The sequence below is a fragment of the Megalobrama amblycephala genome, linkage group LG8 (assembly GCF_018812025.1).
Source record: "Megalobrama amblycephala isolate DHTTF-2021 linkage group LG8, ASM1881202v1, whole genome shotgun sequence".
Taxonomy (NCBI): Eukaryota; Metazoa; Chordata; class Actinopteri; order Cypriniformes; family Xenocyprididae; genus Megalobrama; species Megalobrama amblycephala.
Genome location: NC_063051.1, coordinates 3,182,280 through 3,205,203, shown reverse-complemented (window position 1 = coordinate 3,205,203; position 22,924 = coordinate 3,182,280). Strand labels below are relative to the sequence as shown.

General features: G+C 36.3%; 2 protein-coding genes across 2 annotated transcripts; both read left to right on the top strand.

Annotated features, from left to right (window-relative positions):
- Positions 1–2,970: 2,970 nt before the first annotated feature.
- Positions 2,971–8,887, top strand: pck1 (phosphoenolpyruvate carboxykinase 1 (soluble)). The gene is made up of 9 exons (XM_048198716.1): positions 2,971–3,125; positions 3,654–3,902; positions 4,233–4,417; positions 5,233–5,436; positions 5,512–5,699; positions 6,573–6,735; positions 6,927–7,151; positions 7,232–7,459; positions 7,570–8,887. Exons 2-9 carry the CDS (start codon positions 3,679–3,681, stop codon positions 8,019–8,021), a joined length of 1,869 nt encoding a protein of 622 aa, XP_048054673.1. The 5' UTR covers positions 2,971–3,125; positions 3,654–3,678; the 3' UTR covers positions 8,022–8,887.
- An 8,449-nt stretch (positions 8,888–17,336) lies between these two features.
- On the top strand, positions 17,337–22,520 carry arfrp1 (ADP-ribosylation factor related protein 1). The gene is made up of 7 exons (XM_048198714.1): positions 17,337–17,690; positions 18,007–18,094; positions 18,175–18,257; positions 18,338–18,419; positions 20,090–20,160; positions 20,251–20,351; positions 22,074–22,520. Exons 1-7 carry the CDS (start codon positions 17,598–17,600, stop codon positions 22,159–22,161), a joined length of 606 nt encoding a protein of 201 aa, XP_048054671.1. The 5' UTR covers positions 17,337–17,597; the 3' UTR covers positions 22,162–22,520.
- The last annotated feature ends 404 nt before the right edge of the window (positions 22,521–22,924 follow it).

Sequence of the window (22,924 nt, the reverse complement as noted above, 5' to 3'; positions counted from 1 at the left end):
TTGCATCATGTATTCTATAGATTGTGTGTGTCATCAGAGTCTGTCTCACATAAACACATACTCATATTGGATTCAGTCACATCTGCTCTTGCATTGTTTGATCAGAGCAGCTTTATATTATTCACTTCTCCTCTGCTTATTCTTGATAAACATCTGCAGGAGGTTATCAGAGAGATGTGTGTTCATTCACAAGAGTTACAGCTCTTATCTGCTCTTCCTGAGTCACAGTCAGCATGAAAGATGATAGCACACTAATGACTTTGTTTGTCCAACTGATTTGTCCAGTGTATTTCAATTTACAAAATTAAGAAGTTATTCTCAATTCTTGGTAAGTAAGTAAAACTCAAAAAAGCCAATGCAAAAAAGAAGAAAAATATAATGAGCTGAGATTTTAACAGCTGCAGCTGTGCAGCATGTAATGTTTTAATACTTCTATATGTGGATGAAAGTGTTTTTCATATGTTTTTCGTGCATTTGATGGCAAACCTGTGTTGAATTTTATTTAATTATCTCGTTTGCATTCTTAACTGAATGTTCAGTGCATGATTTGAGATGATCCACGTCAAAAGAACAAGAACATCTGATCGTCTAAACGAAGGTTTTAACCCACGAAATATGAGTGTTTGCTCTTGTTTCAGTGATTTTGAAGCATATTTCATGTACATTACATTCACTCACTGTCATGTTTTGTCATCATTTTTAATTCTTCTGCTTTATATCTTAGGCATTTTGACTCATCCATCTCTATATGACACAGAAATCTCCAGCAGAGTTTGATTAATAACTGAAGTGAGACACAAACTGTTGAATAACACACAGCTGTTCATTGACTGTATCACAGCTTATCAGATGTTGTTGAGAAAGGCCGCCGTTAAAGCCATCCGGTTCTTATCTTTCAGTGTTTTGCGGTCTTTGTGACTGAAGGCTTTGAATTAGAGGGTCTTTAACCAAAACAAGCACAAGTCTTCAGATAAGCGTGTCACGTACTCTTCTTGTCCTGTTCTACATGTTTGTTTTCATCTTATGACAGTCACATCACGTCTCATTTCTTCAACATTCATCAACAATATATTTTTATTAAGCTGAGGTCCAGAATTTTTTAATTACTATTCCAGTTATGAATAAAATATAGCCAAACTGTACTTATTTTTCATCTCTGGCATATTGGATAACGTTCTGGCAAGGTTCTCTCAAAGCTATGAACGTTACATCAAACTGGTCTTTAATAACGTTAGCACAAAATCATTATCTATACATCATCAAGTTGGATGTTCGTCTAATGTGTTTAAATGTTCCTAATTGTTTCAGAGAACATTCAAATGCAACGTTCCCATAATGTTTGAAGAACGATACAATTGAATTAAAGGATCCTTAAAGGATTAGGTGACTTTCATATGAGATTTTCCTGATAATTTACTCACCTCCATGTCATCCAAGATGTTCATGTCTTTCTTTCTTCAGTCGAAAAGAAATGAAGGTTTTTGAGGAAAACATTCCAGGATTTTTCTCCATATAGTGGACTTCACTGGACTCCAAACGGTTGAAGGTCCAAATGTCAGTTTCAGTGCAGCTTCAAAAAGCTCTACATGATCCCAGACGAGGAATAAGAGTCTTATCTAGCAAAACGATCCGTCATTTTCTAAAAAAAAATAAAAATTATAGACGTTTTACCATAAATGCTCATCTTGAACTAGCTCTCTTCTTCTTCTCTATTAGAATTCCAGCAGTGTAGATGCTGCTAAGTGTATTACTGCCCTCCACAGGTCAAAGTTTGAACTAATTGTTATATACTTGCACTAGCATATTGTTTATGAAAATTTAGTTCAAACTTTGACCTGTGGAGGGCAGTAATACGCTTAGCAGCGTCTACACTGCCAGAATCCTAATAGAGAAGAAGAAGAAGAGAGCTAGTTCAAGACAAGCATTTATGGTTAAAATGTATATAGTTTTTATTTCCTTTTTAGAAAATGTCCGATGGTTTCTCTAGATAAGACTCTTATTCCTCGTCTGGGATCATGTAGAGCTCTTTGAAGCTGCACTGAAACTGACATTTGGACCTTCAACCCGTTGAACCCCAGTGAAGTCCACTATATGGAGAGAAATCCTGGAATGTTTTCATCAAAAACCTTCATTTCTTTTTCACTGAAGAAAGAAAGACATGAACATCTTGGATGATATGGAGGTGAGTAAATTATCAGGAAAATCTCATTTGAAAGTCAACTAATCCTTTAACGTTCGCATAACCAAGAAAAAAAAATGTTTGGAATGTTCATTCGGAAATAACGTTTTCATAACTTAATGGGAACATTAGCAAAAAAATGTTATTTATTTCCATTTATGTTATTCAAAAAAATATTGTCGTCCGAACCGTGTCAATTAAACATATAAGATGGCGGCGCGGTGCAGCTGCTTTTGGCGCGTAATGCTCATAAATCCTGCTCGTAAAGGCTTATTCTATTATTTTTAAAAATCTGAAACTACTGATTAATTGGAGTTATTTAACCCTCTCATATATGGAGAGTCCAGAGAAGAAAATAAACCAAGTTTCTGATTTTTGCTCACTAGTGCTTCATTCGATTCAGTTCACTTTATCTGAGCAGCTTTAATGTCCTACAGATAAAGAAAATCTTTACTCATTTACAGAAATGTCAGACAGTGTGTTAAATGGATGAAAGCACATAAGATGTTCAAATGTGTTTCTCCTCACAGAAAGCGCTGAGTAAGCGCGCGGACGAGCCTCCAGCTCACCGACCAATCAGCGCGCGGAGCTGCAGCCGCACATGACGTCACTCCGTGATGCTGCATGTTCAACTGTTGCATCACGTCGGAACGGGTCAAAGGTCGGTTTAGGCTCAAGCCCGAACGGGTATTTTCCCAAACGGACAGTGAAATGATTCAATAATTAACTGAAGCTCTGAGGATCAATGATTCACTGTGAGTGTGTGTGTGTGTGTGTGTGTGTGTGTGTGTGTGTGTGAGTGTGTGTTAGCTCCCCCCCTCTCCTCAGTGTTGTATATATATGACTGTCTGTCCCACACAAAGAGCAGAACACTGATGATCCTCCTCATCCTCACTGACTGATGAAGAGCTGCTGAATCTCTCCTACATTCACTTCTACACTAAAGGTAAACTTTCACCACTCTTATGTTTGTTTTATTCTGTGTGTTCATGAATTATATTCCAGTGCAGGTGTTTCAAACTGAGGAAAAGTCTAGAGAAAAACTGTAAAAAATGAAATAAAAAGTAAATTAATGAATACATATGTGATTATAATACCAAAAGATTAGTTATTAATCTGTTAAATAGATTAAAATAAATAAAAAAATCATTTAACAGTCATTAAAATTCCATTAAATGATGATAATGTTATTTCTGAACGTTTCTAAAATGTTATGCAAATGTTAAGGGAATGTTTCATTGTATCATTCTTCAAATATTATGGGAATGTTACTTTTGAATGTTTTCTGAAATGTTACTTAAGTACGTTGTACAAAAAATATATAATACTGTAACTTAATAGAAAGTAATTTTAGTTGTGTAAAATTAATGTTTCATTACATAAATTGGGTGTTTATAAATGATAGATAGCTCGTGGTTACATTAAAGCATGATCATTCACATAATGAAGGTTGACTGTTGTGTGTTTTCTGCAGGACTCTTTACCGCGGTAAACGCATCATGCCTCCCCAGCTGCAGTCACAGAACCGGTCCGCGGCCCGAGTCCTGCAGGGCGACCTGGCGTCTCTGAGTCCGGCGCTGCGAGAGTTCATCGAGAACAGTGTGAACCTGTGCCAGCCGGACGCGCTGCACATCTGCGACGGCTCCGACGAGGAGAACCGCGCCGTCCTGCGCCTGCTGGAGGAACAGGGCGTCATCAAGAAACTCCACAAATACAACAACTGGTACGGCACCGATTCTCTCTGACAGATCTGCTCGGGACGCAGAAACTGTTGCAGGAATGATTGCTATATGAACATGATAGAGAAGAAATCAAAGTTTAGCTTCAGAATCAGAAAGAGCTTCATTGCTTCTACACACAAAATGTAAATAAGACACACAATAAGACACGTTTATAAATGATTAAATCTGCTATACATTACATTTAAACAATGATCTGATTTAAATAGTGTTTTCATCAGTCCTGGAGCACATCATATTCCGATAGTGTTATATGGATCAGGTGGAATAGCTGCAGTGTTACAGTGTATGTGAAGCGGTGTGATGTTCTGCAGCTGGCTGGCGCGCACAGACCCGCGGGACGTGGCTCGAGTCGAGAGTAAGACGGTCATCGTGACTCCGGAGCAGCGAGACACGGTTCCTTCTCCGCGAGGAGGAGGCGTCAGTCAGCTCGGCCGCTGGATGTCACCGGAGGAATGGGACAAAGCCATGAACGTGCGCTTCCCCGGATGCATGAAAGGTACAGAACCTGACAGATGTTCTTCAGGAACGTTAATAGAACGTTCGTTTAATCTGGTCATTAATAAAGTTTTCAAAACGTTAGTTCAAAAACATATTGATACATATTCTTTCTGAAATGTTTCAGTTTTTTTAAATGTTACTACTAGTAACTTTCGAAAGTATCATTTAAAAGTATCGTTCACAAATAACTTTCACAAGTAACGTTTGAAAGTAACGTTCAGAAGTATCGTTCAAAAGTATCGTTCATGTTCGAAAGTGACGTTTAAAAGTAACATTCAAAAGTACATTTACATTTATTCATTTTTTATGATGAGATCAAGTGCTCTTGAAACAGATGAGTTTTAAGCTCAGAAGTAACGTTCAAAAGTAACATTCAAAAGTAGCGTTCAGAAGTAACATTCCAAATGTATCATTCACAAGTAACATTCAAAAGTGATGTTCAAAAGTATCGTTCACAAGTAATGTTCGAAAGTACATTTACATTTATTCATTTTTTTATGATGAGATTAAATGCTCTGAAACAGATGAGTTTTCAGCTCAAAAGTAACGTTTAAAAGTATCGTTCATAAGTAACATTCACAAGTAATGTTCATTTAAAAGTAACATTCAAAAGTATTCATTTTTTTTTTTTATGATGAGATTAAGCGTTCTCGAAATAGATGAGTTTTCAGCTCAGAAGTAACGTTCAAAAGTAACGTTTCTATAATGTTTGAAGAATGATACAGTGGAATGTTCTCTTAATGCTCATTAAAAATGTATGTTTTGAACGTTCTGAGGACGTTCAGAAATAAAGTGTTCATGTGTCTGCCGCAGGTCGGGTCATGTACGTGATCCCGTTCAGCATGGGTCCGGTCGGTTCTCCGCTCTCTAAGATCGGCGTGGAACTGACCGACTCTCCGTATGTTGTGGCCAGCATGAGGATCATGACCCGCGTGGGCAAAGCCGTGCTGAACGCGCTCGGGAACGGAGAGTTCGTGAGATGCCTGCACTCGGTCGGCTGCCCGCTTCCCCTCAGGAGTAAGTACTCGTGTGATTCACGAACTCGACTCGCCGCTCGTTTAGAGACACTGACGTTCAGCTTCTCTCTCTCAGAGCCGCTGGTGAATAACTGGCCGTGTAACCCGGATCTCACCCTGATCGCTCACATCCCCGACCAGAGGAAGATCGTGTCGTTCGGCAGCGGCTACGGTGGAAACTCACTGCTGGGAAAGAAGTGCTTCGCTCTTCGAATCGCGTCCCGCATCGCTAAAGAGGAGGGCTGGCTGGCCGAACACATGCTGGTCAGTCAGAAACATGCAGAGTCATTCTGATTCAGTGAACTCTAATCACATCCAGATGGAGCGTTAACACAGCTAAAGTCACTCACAGTTAGTCTGAAATATCAATGACAGGACAAACACCTTCAAAGAGAAGACAAGAAAACTTCACATACCCACCTTATTTTTAAAAGCAAGCTATTTTTGCAAATGAAATAACTACAGATACACAAACTAATAACTACAGTAATTATAACAAAATAACTATGATTATATATAAAAAATGATGAATAATTTATATATAAAAGTAGATAAATAAGTCTTTTACATACATATATATAAATACAATTTTAATAGATTAAATGAATAAAGTTTGCAATATCAAGCAGCATATTTTATTAAATATATATTTAAAAAAATTAAGAAATTAAAATAAAGTTTGCAATGTCAAGCAGCATATATGTATTTTTATTAAATATATATTTAGTAAAAATAAATACAATTTTAATAAATTAAAATAAAGTTTGCAATATCAAGCAGCATAACAGGCAGTTTTTGTACAGCTAAAATAACTAGAAGCAGATAAGAATAGAAGCCTTGCACAAGTTAAAAATAAAAGTATTCAAATCAAGGTGGATAGGGTCATACAAAGCAAAATAATTTGAACTGATTCTTACAAAAACAGCACCTTGAATGCAATGCAAATCACTATGGATAAAAACATCTACCAAATGCATATGTTAAAACAGCAACTAAATTAACTCAAATTAAAAGCAAAAAGGAATTAAATTATTAGTGTAGAGGCAAATATGTGCAGATAACATGAGAATAATTAACAGAATTTTTGAACGAAGATTGACTGCTCCGTTAAACATGAATATGATGCGTTTCCTGTAGATTCTGGGCATCACTAACCCGGCGGGACAGAAGAAGTACTTTGCGGCGGCGTTCCCGAGCGCCTGTGGAAAGACCAACCTGGCCATGCTGAACCCGTCGCTGCCGGGCTGGAAGGTGGAGTGTGTCGGAGACGACATCGCCTGGATGAAGTTCGACAAAGAAGGTACAGATAGTTCAGTGATGATAATAAGCTCTGTGCATTCAGAATGCCACGTCATGCTACAACTACAGAAATACATCATATCTCTGCTCTACAGGCATTCCAGCTAAAACACATCATGATATATGAATTACTGAGAAGAATTATGCCATTTTTGATCATTCAGTTGACGTACTCTGTTGTTTGTGTCGAAGGGAATCTCAGAGCCATCAACCCAGAGAACGGTTTCTTTGGTGTGGCACCAGGAACCTCCACCAAGACAAACCCGAACGCCATGGACACCATCCGCCAGAACACCATCTTCACCAACGTGGCCGAGACCAGCGATGGAGGCGTTTACTGGGAAGGCATGGACGAGGAACTGCCGGAGGGAGCGACACTGACGTCCTGGAAGAACCGGCCGTGGACACCAGAGGACGGTAGGTGCCGTCGGTCTCAGCGCCGCTTCATGTCGTCCCGTTCTCGTCCCGCCGCTCACGTTTCTCCGTGTCTCTTCCAGGTGAACCGTGCGCTCATCCCAACTCTCGCTTCTGCACGCCGGCCGCTCAGTGTCCCATCATCGACCCGCAGTGGGAGTCTCCCGAAGGCGTTCCCATCGAGGCTGTGATCTTCGGCGGTCGGCGGCCGCAGGGCGTCCCGCTGGTCTACGAGGCCTTCGATTGGTCGCACGGAGTGTTTGTGGGAGCCGCGATGAGATCTGAAGCCACGGCGGCCGCCGAACACAAAGGTGAGACCGACCCGATTGTGTACTGGCATTAGTGCTGCGCCATATATCGAAATAAAACTGGATTAGTGCGACTGTCAGGTTTAATGAAGTAAATACATGTCTGTGTTCAGGTAAAGTGATCATGCATGACCCGTTTGCCATGCGTCCGTTCTTCGGCTACAACTTCGGTCAGTATCTGTCCCACTGGTTGAGTATGGAGCAGCGTCCCGCCGCCAAACTGCCCAAGATCTTCCACGTCAACTGGTTCCGCAAGAGTTCGTCCGGACGCTTCCTGTGGCCCGGATTCGGCGAGAACATCCGCGTGCTGGAGTGGATGTTCCGCAGGATCAGCGGTGAGGCCGGAGCGATGCCCAGCGCCGTCGGGTACGTGCCCTCCGCCCTGAACCTCAGCGGCCTGCCGGAGGACGTGGATCTGCAGGAGCTCTTCCACATCTCAGCAGACTTCTGGTCTCAGGAGGTGGAGGAGATCCGAGCGTACTTCCAGCGCGAGGTCAATGACGACCTGCCCGGAGAGATGGAGAGACAGCTGGAGCTGCTGGCTCAGAGAGTGAGACAGCTGTGAGAAACACCTGAGCAGATTTAGATCTATTCGTCAGACTTCATGAAACGCTTCTTTTAGACATTTGTAGAGCATTTTTTTAGTATTTTTAGTCCTCTGATCAGTGGCTGATCACTTGTTTGTTATCATGGAGAAAAAAAAAGGTAATTGCTCATTTTTATCTTGCAATTCTGCATTTTTTGGGGGGGGGAAATGTTAGATATAAACTCAGAATTCTAAAGAAAAATTGGGAATTGTTAGATATAAACTCGGAATTCCGAGGAAAAATTGGGAATTGTTTGATATAAACTCAGAATTCCAAAGAAAAATTGGGAATTGTGAGATATAAACTCGGAATTCCGAGGAAAAATTGGGAATTGTTTGATATAAACTCGGAATTCCAAAGAAAAAATGGGAATTGTTAGATATAAACTCGGAATTCCGAGGAAAAATTGGGAATGGTTTGATATAAACTCGGAATTCCAAAGAAAAATTGGGAATTGTTAGATATAAACTCGGAATTCCAAAGAAAAATTGGGAATTGTGAGATATGAACTCTTTCAGAATTGTATTAAATTCTGAGAAAACAAATTCAGAAAAAGAGCTTCCATAGATTTGAGCCTTTAATTTTTCAGCTGACAGAAGATCTGATGACGTCTATGAAGATGTAAAGAAAGGAAATTAAAGGACTGTTTGTTATTTAACCTTATAAATTATTGATGCAAAATGTCCAACTACATGTTCACATTTATATATTCAGACGGAAAACTTTAAACTGTTTGCATCCATTTCATTTTTCTAAATGTTTTAAATTATTTTTGTATTTCTATGACTTTTGATGTCTGTCTTATTATATCTAGATATTAATAATAAAGTTATTTAAATGTAAATCTGTTGTTGTGTTTTTTCTCAATCACAGTGAGCTTTATTCTCATTCCTCTATATATGGAGACGATGGCATTGTTGTGCTCTATATAAACATACAGACACATAAACCACTGAAGAAGTAAATACTTCACATATGCTTTGATTTACACACGCTACAGAAAAACATTCAGTGCAAACAGAAACACGACTGGAATGCATGCAATTATGATTACTCACATTTCAATACTGTGTGAAATAACTATTATAACAGACCAGTGACAAAATGTTTCACTGCAAATGACAAACACAAGTGTGAATTCAGCAGCAGATGACGCAGAAAGACACATCTGATGATGATAATAAGTGAAACTGATGGTCAGTTTAACACAGTGTTTAGTTGAAGAAACTAATGATGATCCCAAATATAACTACAAACAAACAGGAAGAAAATATGAAGAGAATCAGCCTAAAAGCCTGTTCACACTGAGGATGATAACTAACGATAAATATCGCTCTAAAAATTATTCTGAATGTAAAAGAACAGCAGAATCACAGAATGACTTTAACGATAACGGCACAGAGGAACAATCGTTAGAATCACTTTCAGAGGGATTTATTTTCCCAGATGATGAACGATAAAAACATTGACAGCCAATCAGAATCCAGCCTGGTTTAAAGAGCTCGAGCATTTAAAGTGGCAGTGTGCTGATAACAAACACAACGATATTGTGCGCTGGTGTGTGGATGCTAATATAGTTATGTTGGCTTGACAAAGACAAAAACATGCTAGCAACTTTCTTACAACATGTAAGCAATGTGCTAATCATGACAACATAAGGTGCATCCCAATTCGAGTACTTGTGCACTATTCTATGACATTTTTAAGTATAAATAGTGCGAGTAGTGCGTTCACACAGAAAATTCCAAAATGAAATAGTGCACTTTAAATAACAGAAAAAATGAAGTGTGGAATGTTGGACACTTCATGCACTCGACTTGCAGCTTTAATTACATTGCGGAGAAGACTCCATTGTTTAATTACAAAATAAACGTGTAAAATTCATACACTACATGGATGAGTACAAAAGTACATAGTGTATAAGTGCATAGTTTATAGTACATCATTTGGGATGCAACTATAGTAAAATCATGCTAACAAAACATGCTAAAACATGCTAGCAATCTGATAATTAATGTTGGCCACATGCTAACATGTTAGGAACACATTAACAACAGGCAAATCATGCTAGCAAAACAAGATAAAACATGCTAGCAATGCATTAAATAATGCTAGCAACGTTACAATACGTAGCAATGTGCTAATCATGGTAACAACATACTAAATCATGCAAACAACATACTAAATCATGTTAGCAATCATGCTAATCATGCTAACAAATCTTGTTAGAAAATGTTAGCATGATAGCAACGTTTTAAATCATGTTAGCTACATATTTAAAAAGCTAGCAATATGTTAAATCATGTAAGCAAAATGCTAACATGCTAATCATGCTAACAACATTCTAATTATGCTAACAAAATGCTAAAACATGCTAGCAATGTGTTAAAACATGTTAGCAACGTTACAATATGTTAGCATTGTGCTAATCATGGTAACAACATACTAAATCATGCAAGCAACATACTAAATCAGGTTAACAATCATGCTAATCATGCTAGCAAAACTTGTTAGCAAATGTTAGCATGATAGCAAAGTGTTAAATCATGTTAGCTACATATTTAAAAAGCTAGCAATATGTTAAATCATGTAAGCAAAATGCTAACATGCTAATCATGCTAACAACATGCTAAAACATGCTAGCAATGTGTTAAAACATGTTAGCAACGTTACAATATGTTAGCAATGTGCTAATCATGGTAACAACATACTAAATCATGCAAGCAACATACTAAATCAGGTTAGCAATCATGCTAATCATGCTAACAAATCTTGTTAGAAAATGTTAACATGATAGCAACGTGTTAAATCATGTTAGCAAAATATATTTAAAAAGCTAGCAATATGTTAATCCTTGTAAGCAAAATGTTAACATGCTAATCATGCTAACAACATTCTAATAATGCTAACAACATGTTAAAACATGCTAGCAATGTGTTAAAACATGTTAGCAACGTTACAATATGTTAGCAATGGGCTAATCATGGTAACAACATACTAAATCATGCAAACAACATACTAAATCATGTTAGCAATCATGCTAATCATGCTAACAAATCTTGTTAGAAAATGTTAGCATGATAGCAACGTGTTAAATCATGTTAGCTACATATTTAAAAAGCTAGCAATATGTTAAATCATGTAAGCAAAATGCTAACATGCTAATAATGCTAACAACATTCTAATTATGCTAACAACATGCTAGCAATGTGTTAAAACATATTAGCAACGTTACAATATGTTAGCTGTGTACTAATCATGGTAACAACATACTAAATCATGCAAGCAACATACTAAATCAGGTTACCAATCATGCTAATCATGCTAGCAAATCTTGTTAGCAAATGTTAGCATTATAGCAACGTGTTAAATCATGTTAGCAACATATTTAAAAAGCTAGCAAAATGTTAAATCATGTAAGCAAAATGCTAACATGCTAATCATGCTAACATGCTAAAACATGCCAGCAATGTATTAAAACTTGTTAGCAGCATGTTAAAACATGATAGCAATGTGTTTAATAATGCTAACAACATGCTAAAACATGTTAAATCATGTTAACAACATATTTAATAAGGTATCAATATGTTAAATCACGTAAGCAAAATGTTAACATGCTAATCATGCTAACAACATTCTAATTATGCTAACAACATGCTAAAACATGCTAGCAACGTGTTAAAACATTTTAGCAGCATGTTAAAACATGATAGCAATGTGTTCAATCATGCTAGCAACATGCTAAAACATGTTAAATCATGTTAGCAAACATGCTAATAATGCTAGCAACATTCTGACCATGTTAACATGCTAATCATGCTAACAATGTGTTAAAACATGTCAGACATTTTTTTTACTTTCTCTGAGTAAGCTTTTCAACGTTATTTTAAACTTTCAGACCTGGTTTTGTCAAGCCCACATCAAAGTTTGTCATCAAACGTTATAGTTATCATTATAGTTATCGTTCTTGGTTTGATTGGGCCTCCTGAAGGAACACAAGAGCTTCTGATGCAGCAGCTGATCTTCATTAGATGATCATCATGAACCTGAACTGACTGAGAGAAACATCTGACACTGGAGCAGATGGAATACTACGAGGGGATCAGAAATAAGTTAGCATTAACATTAACGACACAGCAGTAATTAACAGAGCATTGCAGACTGATGAAGCTCCCATACAGCAGGTGGCAGTATGAAGCTGTTCTTGATTTAAAAATGTTTAGATATTTGTGCTGGAAAACAAGACAGAAACACTGTGGAAGAACATCATGTCTTGCAGTGAGTTGCACATGAATATAATGTGCTGCAATGAATTTTAATAACTTTGAGGTGTTTAGTGTCTCTGTTGAGGTCACTGGGCCGAGACGGGGTTCATGACCTCCAGTGAAGCTCAGTGAGCACTGCTGATGTTACATCACATCCACATCAATGACAGTGATGAAGTTCATTCATGCTGACGCTCGTAAAACTTGCGTAACGTTCATATACTCAAGCGTATCTGCTAGTGTGAGTGATAATGCAATGCAGCGACAGAAACATGGACTTCAGCTGGAGCGTTATCTGCCCAGAGCAGAGCATTCTGGGTAAATGGAGCAAGTTCTCACCCTCATATAACGTCACCACGAGCTGCTGACGCTCGACTTGCTCTGCTGCCAATAAGTGTCTTTCTAGGGAACGAGAAATGTGTTGGACGGCGTCCATATAGTGGAGAAATGAGGGGAAAGAGCAGCAGGAATTCCTCATTTATTACAACTACACAAAAATGACTTTGATAGAGATTCCTTTGAATCTGATGATCAATCATCCAACATTAAACAGCTAACAGGGAACGCTCTCAGAACATTCTGGCAAGGTTCTCTCAACATTTTTTTTAAATGTTGCTACTTGTTTCAGTGAACATTCAAAAGTAACGTTCCCATAATGTTTGAAGAACAACACAATGTAACGTTCACATAACCAACCAGCAACCACAAAACTCTCTTTCTGCAGCTTTACTGACATGTTTTGCTTCTGGAATGAAATGATTATTTTGATCAGATGTGTGTGAAGTGTGTGTAGCTCTTGTTTACTGCAGGTCACACACACTGAGACGTTCTGTCTCTGCTGACGGAGATCAAGACGAAGCAGATCAACATGTTTTTCTCCTCTTATCTGAGCGAGTTCTGCATTCAGCAGCTGTTTAGACATTAACTCACTCGTGTGACCAATACTAGCGCGGTAACAGGTGGTTTGACGGCACACGACCTCTGAATGAACACGCTGTTCCTCTCGTCTTCTTTATTGGATAATTGAGATTCCATAATTCAGGGTACAAGCGTCTTATCGCACCAATAAGAGATTTCAACACACGAGTCAAGGTTTACGAGCCGCTGGAGTTCAAACTGAGACTCAGATGAATCACTTGATCCAGTTTGAGTCGGATCATCAGATGAGGAGGAGGATCCCAGACAAAAATATGTTCCATTTCTGAACACACAAAATGCACAGTTTTTAAAATGTGTTAAAAACATTTTTACTTGGTTATGCAAACATTGTGGGAATGTTACTTCTGAATGTTCTCTGAAACAAGTTGTAACATTTAAAAAAGTTAGATAAATGTCCAACTAAAACGTTTCAGTTAAAAACATCCCATGAATGATGTGTAAATAATAGTTGCAATGGTGCAAATGTTTTGAGAACATTATTATGTACCAGATAACTCTGAATGAACGTTCTATTAACATTACTGGAAGAATGTATGTTCATAAAAGCCGCATTTCCACCGCAGGAACTAGGGACTTTGTGGTGGTATTTCTACCGCAGGGATCAAGTTCCGGGTAAAAATTTCCCCCTCAGAAAGTCCCTGCTCACGAGGTAGTACTTTTTCAAAGTTCATTGTCTTTCGGGGTGGGATTTGGTGATTGGTTGAGTTCACGTAGCATTTTATTTCAACCATCATTCTTAAAAGTCTGTTGCGGTGCGTGCAGTAGGAGTTGTTTACTATACAAATCAACTATGGAGTTTAAAAAATAAGTTTGATTGAAGACGAGGTTCAGGCTCGGAGTACGAATCCAGTGAGAACTGGAACGTGTTAAAGGGTTAGTTCAACCAAAAATGAAAATTCTGTCATTAATTACTCACCCTCATATCGTTCCACACCTGTAAGACCTTCGTTCATCTTCAGAACACAAATTAAGATATTTTTGATGAAATCCGATGACTCAGTGAGGCCTGCATCGTTAGCAATGACACTCCCTTTTTCAATTCCCAGAAAGCTACTAAAAACAAAACAATACAGTGGTTCAACTTTAATATTGTAGTGACGAGAATACTTTTTGTGTGCCAAAAATAACAAAATAGCAACTTTATTCCACAATATCTAGTGATGGGCGATTTCAAAACACTGATTCATGAAGCTTTACGAATCATTTGTTTCGAATCAATTCAGTTGTTGTGAAAACCTGGCAACAAGTCTGGTGGGAAAAAAGTTCCTGGGACAAATTGTTCCCTTTTATTCAAGTCACCTTTATTTTTTCAAAGCAGATTCACAGTGATAAACAGGAAAATATCGATCCAGTGATGCAAACAGAATTAAACTCTGCTGTAAATAAGCTCTAAAAAGATGATAGTAAACAGTCATTATTCAGTTGAAATCATTGTTGATTCATTTCTGTTCAATAACTGTGTGAAGTTCATCAATTATGAAATGAGTTCAATTCAGCTATAAAACAGTGATGTCATCATCAGCTCAGTTCAGTTCTCATCCAATAGTGTCAGTACAGTCAGATCAGTAATATATATATATATATATATAACTAGACAAGCCAGACGTGACGGTGTCAAGAACCCAAACTCCATCAGGTGACAGAATGGAGAATTAAGACACTCTCCTGCAGTTATATGAATATTTGAGTGACTGTAATTGTCTGTTCTTCTGCACATGCTGGTTTTGGAACTGCTTTTGCAAACTTTTCTCATTGAAACAGCCATTCATCAGGTTACAGACTGAATCTAGAGCTGGCACACTGATGGTAGTAATGGTGAGCAGATGCAGATTTGTGACCCGAGGTGAAGCTGTTGCTCAAGCGCTGATAGAAGGACAGAAACTCTCCATTTCAGAAACCAGTTTGAACTGGAAACGTCTGGATCAGCAGGACTGAACTCAACCAGCACGATGGAGTTTATTTCTTACCCTGTACTTTACTTGCTGAAATACTGTGTTAGTTTTAAGCAATTAAAGTATTTAATTAATTATTATTATTATTATTATTATATTTCCTACCAAACACCTATAGTTAAAACATTTCAGTTATACTCTATTAAACAAACTAAATAATTTCTGGTTAACTCTGTATTACCAAGTGTTAAATTAATTCTTGTTAATTCTTGTAAAAAAATTTTATTGTATTTTAGTTTTTTTTTTTTTTTCAATCTTAAAATGTGTAAATCAAAATAAAATATCCTGAAGACAAGATTCCTGCTCAGAGAGACTGATATGAAGTATGGAGCCCCGCACATGACATGCAGTGAAAAAAATTACATTGAGCGCACAATTTACTAATTTGTTCCCTCGATTATCCTACTGTTTTTTCCTGCATGTCTTCACTGTAAAAAATCAAAAGTTGAGAAAACTTAAAAGTTTAAGGCAACAAACTTCAGCAGATTTTTGAGTTTTCTCAACTTGTTTTTTTGTTGTATAAACTGAAAACAACAACAACAACAACAACAACAAAAAAACAAGTTGAGAAAACTCAAAAATCTGCTGAAGTTTGTTGCCTTAAAATTTTAAGTTTTCTCAACTGATTTTTTACAGTGTTGTGGGCTCCGTGATGAAGAACATGAATGATTGTATGAAAATGATGAGAGTTTGAGGACAGAAATCATTCATGACACGAGCCTGACATCTACTGGACAGAAGCATGAACTTCAGCAGTGGACATTTACTGATCTGAAGCGACACCTGCTGGATCTACAGCTGTAAACAGAACAAGAGCACATATATATATATATATACAGTACAGTCCAAAAGTTTGGAACCACTAAGATTTTTAATGTTTTTAAAAGAAGTTTCGTCTGCTCACCAAGGCTACATTTACTTAATTAAAAATACAGTAAAAAACAGTAATATTGTGAAATATTATTACAATTTAAAATAACTGTGTACTATTTAAATATATTTGACAAAGTTATTTATTCCTGTGATCAAAGCTGAATTTTCAGCATCATTACTCCAGTCTTCAGTGTCACATGATCCTTCAGAAATCATTCTAATATGCTGATCTGCTGCTCAATAAACATTTAAGATTATTTTCAATGTTGAAAAAAGGTTGTGTACTTTTTTTTTCAGGATTCCTTGATGAATGGAAAGTTCAAAAGAACAGCATTTATCTGAAATACAAAGCTTCTGTAGCATTATACACTACCGTTCAAAAGTTTGGGGTCAGTAAGAATTTTTATTTTTATTTTTTTGAAAAGAAATTAAAGAAATTAATACTTTTATTCAGCAAGGATGCATTAAATCAATCAAAAGTGGCAGTAAAGACATTTATAATGTTACAAAAGATTAGATTTCAGATAAACACTGTTCTTTTGAACTTTCTATTCATCAAATAATCCTGAAAAAAAATATTGTACACAAATATTTTGTACAATTGTACACATTAAATGTTTATTGAGCAGCAGATCAGCATATTAGAATGATTTCTGAAGGATCATGTGACACTGAAGACTGGAGTAATGATGCTGAAAATTCAGCTTTGATCACAGGAATAAATTACTTTGTCAAATATATTCAAATAGAAAACAGTTATTTTAAATTGTAATAATATTTCACAATATCACTGTTTTTTACTGTATTTTTAATTAAATAAATGTAGCCTTGGTGAGCAGACGAAACTTCTTTTAAAAACATTAAAAATCTTAGTGGTTCCAAACTTTTGGACTGTACTGTATATCTATATATCTATATATATATATATATATATATATATATATATATATATATATATATATATATATATATATATTATTATTATTTAAAGAAGTAAAACACCTCACAACATAATATCTGTGGACAATAAATAGACTATTAAATCAAATAAATACATTGACATTGTAAACTAAGTGACGTTTTCTTTTATTATAGAAGCAAAAGTGTAAACACGATATCACCCCCCTACACACACACACACACACACACACACACTATATATATATATATATATATATATATATATATATAAAATTACTATGGTGAAATAGTGTAGTTAAACGATCTTTCAGTCTTTGCCGCCGAACAGATAATGAACTACATTTCCCACAATGCACTAAAATTGGCCAACAACTTCCGGGAAGCGTTTGTGACTGACCGCTGCCAACATGGACGTAAACAGCAAACCAGAATCTCAAAAATTACATCTTATTCACTGAAGTTTTCATTTGTATTTATATGAGGAAAAAAACCGTGTTCTTTATCGTAATCTTCACTGGATCTCGCGACTGTTTACGTTGTTTATTTAGCTCTGAAGCTAAGCTAAGCTACCTGTGTTTGTGATGTAAACAGTCTGTTATTGAGGATGTACACTTTATTATCGGGTCTGTACAAGTATATGTTCCAGAAGGACGAGTACTGCGTCCTGATCCTCGGTCTGGATAATGCAGGGAAAACGGTAAGGCTAGTAATGTGTACTTCACGCCACTTTAGTGCACTTGTAGTCCATGTAGTGCGTTATGATGCCTACCTAGGCAAGGTTATTGTGAAGCTCAGAAAGTGCTGCCTAGGTAGGGTGCTCACCAATTATTAAGACTACATTCCTCTGGAAAGCTGTGTAGGGTTCGAGTAAACTAATATTCTCACTAGTTAGGAAGCACACTAGGTTTGGACACTGTTTCTGTATTGGTATTCAGTTCATAGACTTGAGTTTGATGATCAAATGTGCAGTTTAGGTTGGCAACTCACAAATGTTTTTTTCTTGAATATTGTAGACCTTTCTGGAACAAACAAAAACAAAATTCAGCAAAAACTACAAGGGCATGAACCTCTCGAAGATCACGACTACAGTCGGCCTCAACAGTGAGTGGTTCAGCTGGAAAACTCAATGAAATGAACACTAACATAGCAGCAGTTTAACACGTGTTTCCTGTCTGTTTCAGTCGGCACCATCGATGTGGGAAAAGCTCGTCTGATGTTCTGGGATCTTGGAGGACAAGAAGAACTTCAGTCTTTGTGGGATAAGGTGAGATCCTGATGCTGTCGATGAAGGAAATGCAACTCTCTGTCTGTAATGTCATATTTACCATGTTTTACCTGTTTCAGTACTATGCAGAATCTCACGGCGTCATCTACGTCATTGACTCCACCGATGAGGAGCGCTTGGGCGAGTCGAAGAACGCTTTCGGTGAGTTTTGCTCAGCAGGAATCAATCAAAATCTGTGCTTTCTTCATATCACTGCTTGACTCAGAGAGTTCCACTGATCTCCAATCAGCACAGAAATACAATCTGCAGTCAGTCTGCATTATTGATTAATCATTTGATCGTGATTATTCGACCTAATGAACCCATTTTGCCGTGCAAATAAGGAAAATGTAAGTGCTTAAATGGTTAGTTCACCCAAAAATGAAAATAATGTCATTAATTACTCTCCCTCATGCCGTTCCACACCCGTAAGACCTTCGTTCATCTTCAGAACACAAATTAAGATATTTTTGATGAAATCCGATGACTCAGTGAGGCCTGAGCAATGACATTTCCTCTCTCAAGATCCATTAATGTACTAAAAACATATTTAAATCAGTTCATGTGAGTACAGTGGTTCAATATTAATATTATAAAGCCACGAGAATATTTTTGGTGCGCCAAAAAAACAAAATAACGACTTATATAGTGATGGCCGATTTCAAAACACTGCTTCAGGAAGCTTCGGAGCGTTATGAATCTTTTGTGTCGAATCATCTGTTCGGAGCGCCAAAGTCACGTGATTTCAGCAGTTTGACACGCGATCCGAATCATGATTCGACACAAAAGATTCATAACGCTCCGAAGCTTCCTGAAGCAGTGTTTTGAAATCGGCCATCACTAAATAAGTCGTTATTTTGGGGTTTTTTTGGCGCACCAAAAATATTCTCGAGTCTTTATAATATTAATAATGAACCACTGTACTCACATGAACTGATTATATTTATTATATTACTTTATTATATAATATATTTTATTTTATTACTTTATTATATTATATTTTATCATATTACTTTATTATATTATATTTTATTATATTACTTTATTATACTTTATTATATTACATTATATCATACTTTATTACATTACTTTATTATATTATATTTATTTTATTTTATTACATTATATTTTGTTACGTTATATTGTATTTTATTACATGACTTTATATTATAATTAATTCTGTAACACTTTACAATAAGATCCCATTAGTTAACATTCGTAACTGCGTTAATTAACCTTAACTAATGCATTTAGCAAAACATTTGTTACAGTATTTATTAATCATTGTTAATAATGTATTAATAAATGTTGAAATAAACTGCTTTAGAAGTATTTTTCATGTTAACTAATGGAACCTTATTTATAAATAATTAATTAAATATTAATTTTCACAACATTAAAGTAAATCATATAGGCCTATTTTATTATATTTTTTATTATATATGATTCCAAGTAAACAAAACAATAAGCTTACACTGTAAGTGACAAACGAAGAACAATTAAGTTTTTTTTTTTTTTTGCATGTTTCCTTATATTGACTTTGTTTCATAATTTTCAAATTTTGCAGCGTCGACGATGTTATTGAATTGATCTGAATAATGACTCTGTCTTCTGTACAGCTGCTTTACAGCAGAATCTGAATTAGCATAATTGATTCTGTTATTTTCCTGTTATTCACTGTGAAGCTGCTTTGAAACGATCTCTACTCTATAAAATGCTGTAGAATTAAAGCTGACTTTCTAAGTTGGAGGAACTTGGGCAGTTTATACCAAAGTTGGACTCTTCAAAATCTGAATCATTGTCTGAACTGACTTCATTTTCCCATCATCCAGAGAAAATGATCAGCAGTGAAGTTCTGGAAGGAGTTCCTCTTCTTGTGCTGGCCAACAAACAGGACGTCGAGGTATGAAGTCAGTCAGGAGTCTGGAGCTCCTTCATGTCCAGTCGAGTTCACACACACCGATGATTGTAATGCTCTTCTCTCGTTCCTCAGAACTGTCTGTCCGTCCCCGACATTAAGACGGCCTTCAGTGACTGCGCTCCCAAAATCGGGAAGAGAGATTGTCTGGTGCAGCCCTGCTGTGCTTTATCAGGGTACGTCTGTCCTCGATCATCTATTATTCAGTCTTCAGTGCGGAGACCTGCTGCAGTTCTGAGAACCATCCAGTTCAGTCTGTGAAGAGGTTACGGGTCATCCTGCGAGGGTCGAGGGATGCTGGAGCTCCAATCATTTTTACAATTGACATGATTGAAAGTGTAGTTCCCAACATGCCTTGGATGAGAATAATTAAGCAGTATTTTATGTATTATTGAGGAAGATGAGAAAAGGCGAAGATTTAATGCTCAGTTATAGATTTTCATTGTGGCAAAGAGTTCATCTTAATTATTTTGACTGGTACATATTGCACTGACATAAAATAAATATTAATATTTAGAGGTGCTATAAATTATATAACTTAATTGATTCATGGAAAATCGATGTACGTGATTATATCATGCAAATCCAACACACTTTTTTTCAGTGTATTAGATTATATATTTGATATTGTTGTCAATTTAAAATGAACCAACATTGTGAATATTGGAGTAATTTTAATGACATTGCTGTGTTTCATTAAGATTTTAAGATTTCATTAAGATTGCAACTTTAGTACGAGAGCATTAAAATAATCTCTGATTCAAACCTCCAGAATTTGTAAGACGAGACATTTCACATGCTTATTTTTTTCGTAAAAAATATACAGTACAGTCCAAAAGTTTGGAACCACTAAGATTTTTAATGTTTTTAAAAGAAGTTTCGTCTGCTCACCAAGGCTACATTTATTTAATTAAAAATACAGTAAAAAACAGTAATATTGTGAAATATTATTACAATTTAAAATAACTGTGTACTATTTGAATATATTTGACAAAGTAATTTATTCCTGTGATCAAAGCTGAATTTTCAGCATCGTTACTCCAGTCTTCAGTGTCACATGATCCTTCAGAAATCATTCTAATATGCTGATCTGCTGCTCAAGAAACATTTATGATTATTTTCAATGTTGAAAACAGTTGTGTACTTTTTTTTTCAGGATTCCTTGATGAATAGAAAGTTCAAAAGAACAGCATTTATCTGAAATACAAAGCTTCTGTAGCATTATACACTACCGTTCAAAAGTTTGGGGTCAGTAAGAATTTTTATTTTTATTATTTTGAAAAGAAATTAAAGAAATTAATACTTTTATTCAGCAAGGATGCATTAAATCAATCAAAAGTGGCAGTAAAGACATTTATAATGTTACAAAAGATTAGATTTCAGATCAACACTGTTCTTTTGAACTTTCTATTCATCAAATAATCCTGAAAAAAAATATTGTACACAAATATTTTGTACAATTGTACACATTAAATGTTTATTGAGCAGCAGATCAGCATATTAGAATGATTTCTGAAGGATCATGTGACACTGAAGACTGGAGTAATGATGCTGAAAATTCAGCTTTGATCACAGGAATAAATTACTTTGTCAAATATATTCAAATAGAAAACAGTTATTTTAAATTGTAATAATATTTCACAATATTACTGTTTTTTACTGTATTTTTAATTAAATAAATGTAGCCTTGGTGAGCAGACGAAACTTCTTTTAAAAACATTAAAAATCTTAGTGGTTCCAAACTTTTGGACTGTACTGTATATCTATGTAAATGTTTGATTTTGTTATATTAGTGCATGAAATGCTTGATAAAAATCATTTTGATCATTTTTTACTGTTATGTCTTGCTCTAATCTTGTTTTATTGGTTGTTAAATCTGTTATTTCTGTGTTTTTCAGGCAGGGAGTGAATGACGGCATTGAATGGATGGTCAAGTGTGTGATCCGGAACATTCACCGCCCTCCCAGACAGAAAGACATCACATAGAACATCATCTGTGTGTGTGTGTGTGTGTGTGTGTGTGTGTGTGTGTGTCGGGTGTTTTCTGTAAATGCATAGAGGACGCAGTTATTCTGAGGACATGTAAGTTATGATATTATATTTGCAGACCTCCAGAGTTTGATATCTGTGCTGTGATATTTATATGCTGAACTGACACCGTCAGTCTTGATTTATCATGAGTTTTTAGGTTCTCTGCTAAAATCACCCCTTCAGATTAAATCAGTAGTTACTAAACATAATGAAGACGTTCCTCATGTAGAATTTCAAAAGGTGTTTCTATGACCCAAAACCTCATTTCTAATTACTAACCAATTATATAATAAACAGCAGAGATGGAAAACAAAGCACTTGTGTCTCAGATTAATTTGCACGACAGATGTTTTCTCAAATCCAGGAAATGCCTTTTTCTCTCAGGACTCTGTTTTATTGATTTTCCTCTTGTTTAAGCTGAATGCATTTTGCATGAAGGCAGCAGTGAATCAATAATCCGCATCACATCTGTGACCCTGATCGATCACACCTGTACGTGTGTGTGAAAGAGAGTCGATATGATGTTTAACACGTGTGCCGCTGTCGGCATTCCCAGTTTAAGGACGCGGATGTCATGTGATTAATCAGTGGTGTTTGCACAAGCATCACTAGTGCTAATGTTCACATGTAGTGTCACATGTTTATTCAGATCTCTTCAAGTCTTAAAGTTCATTGAGTTTCTGAGACGGATGATCTGAACTGCTTTAAATCCGGCTGT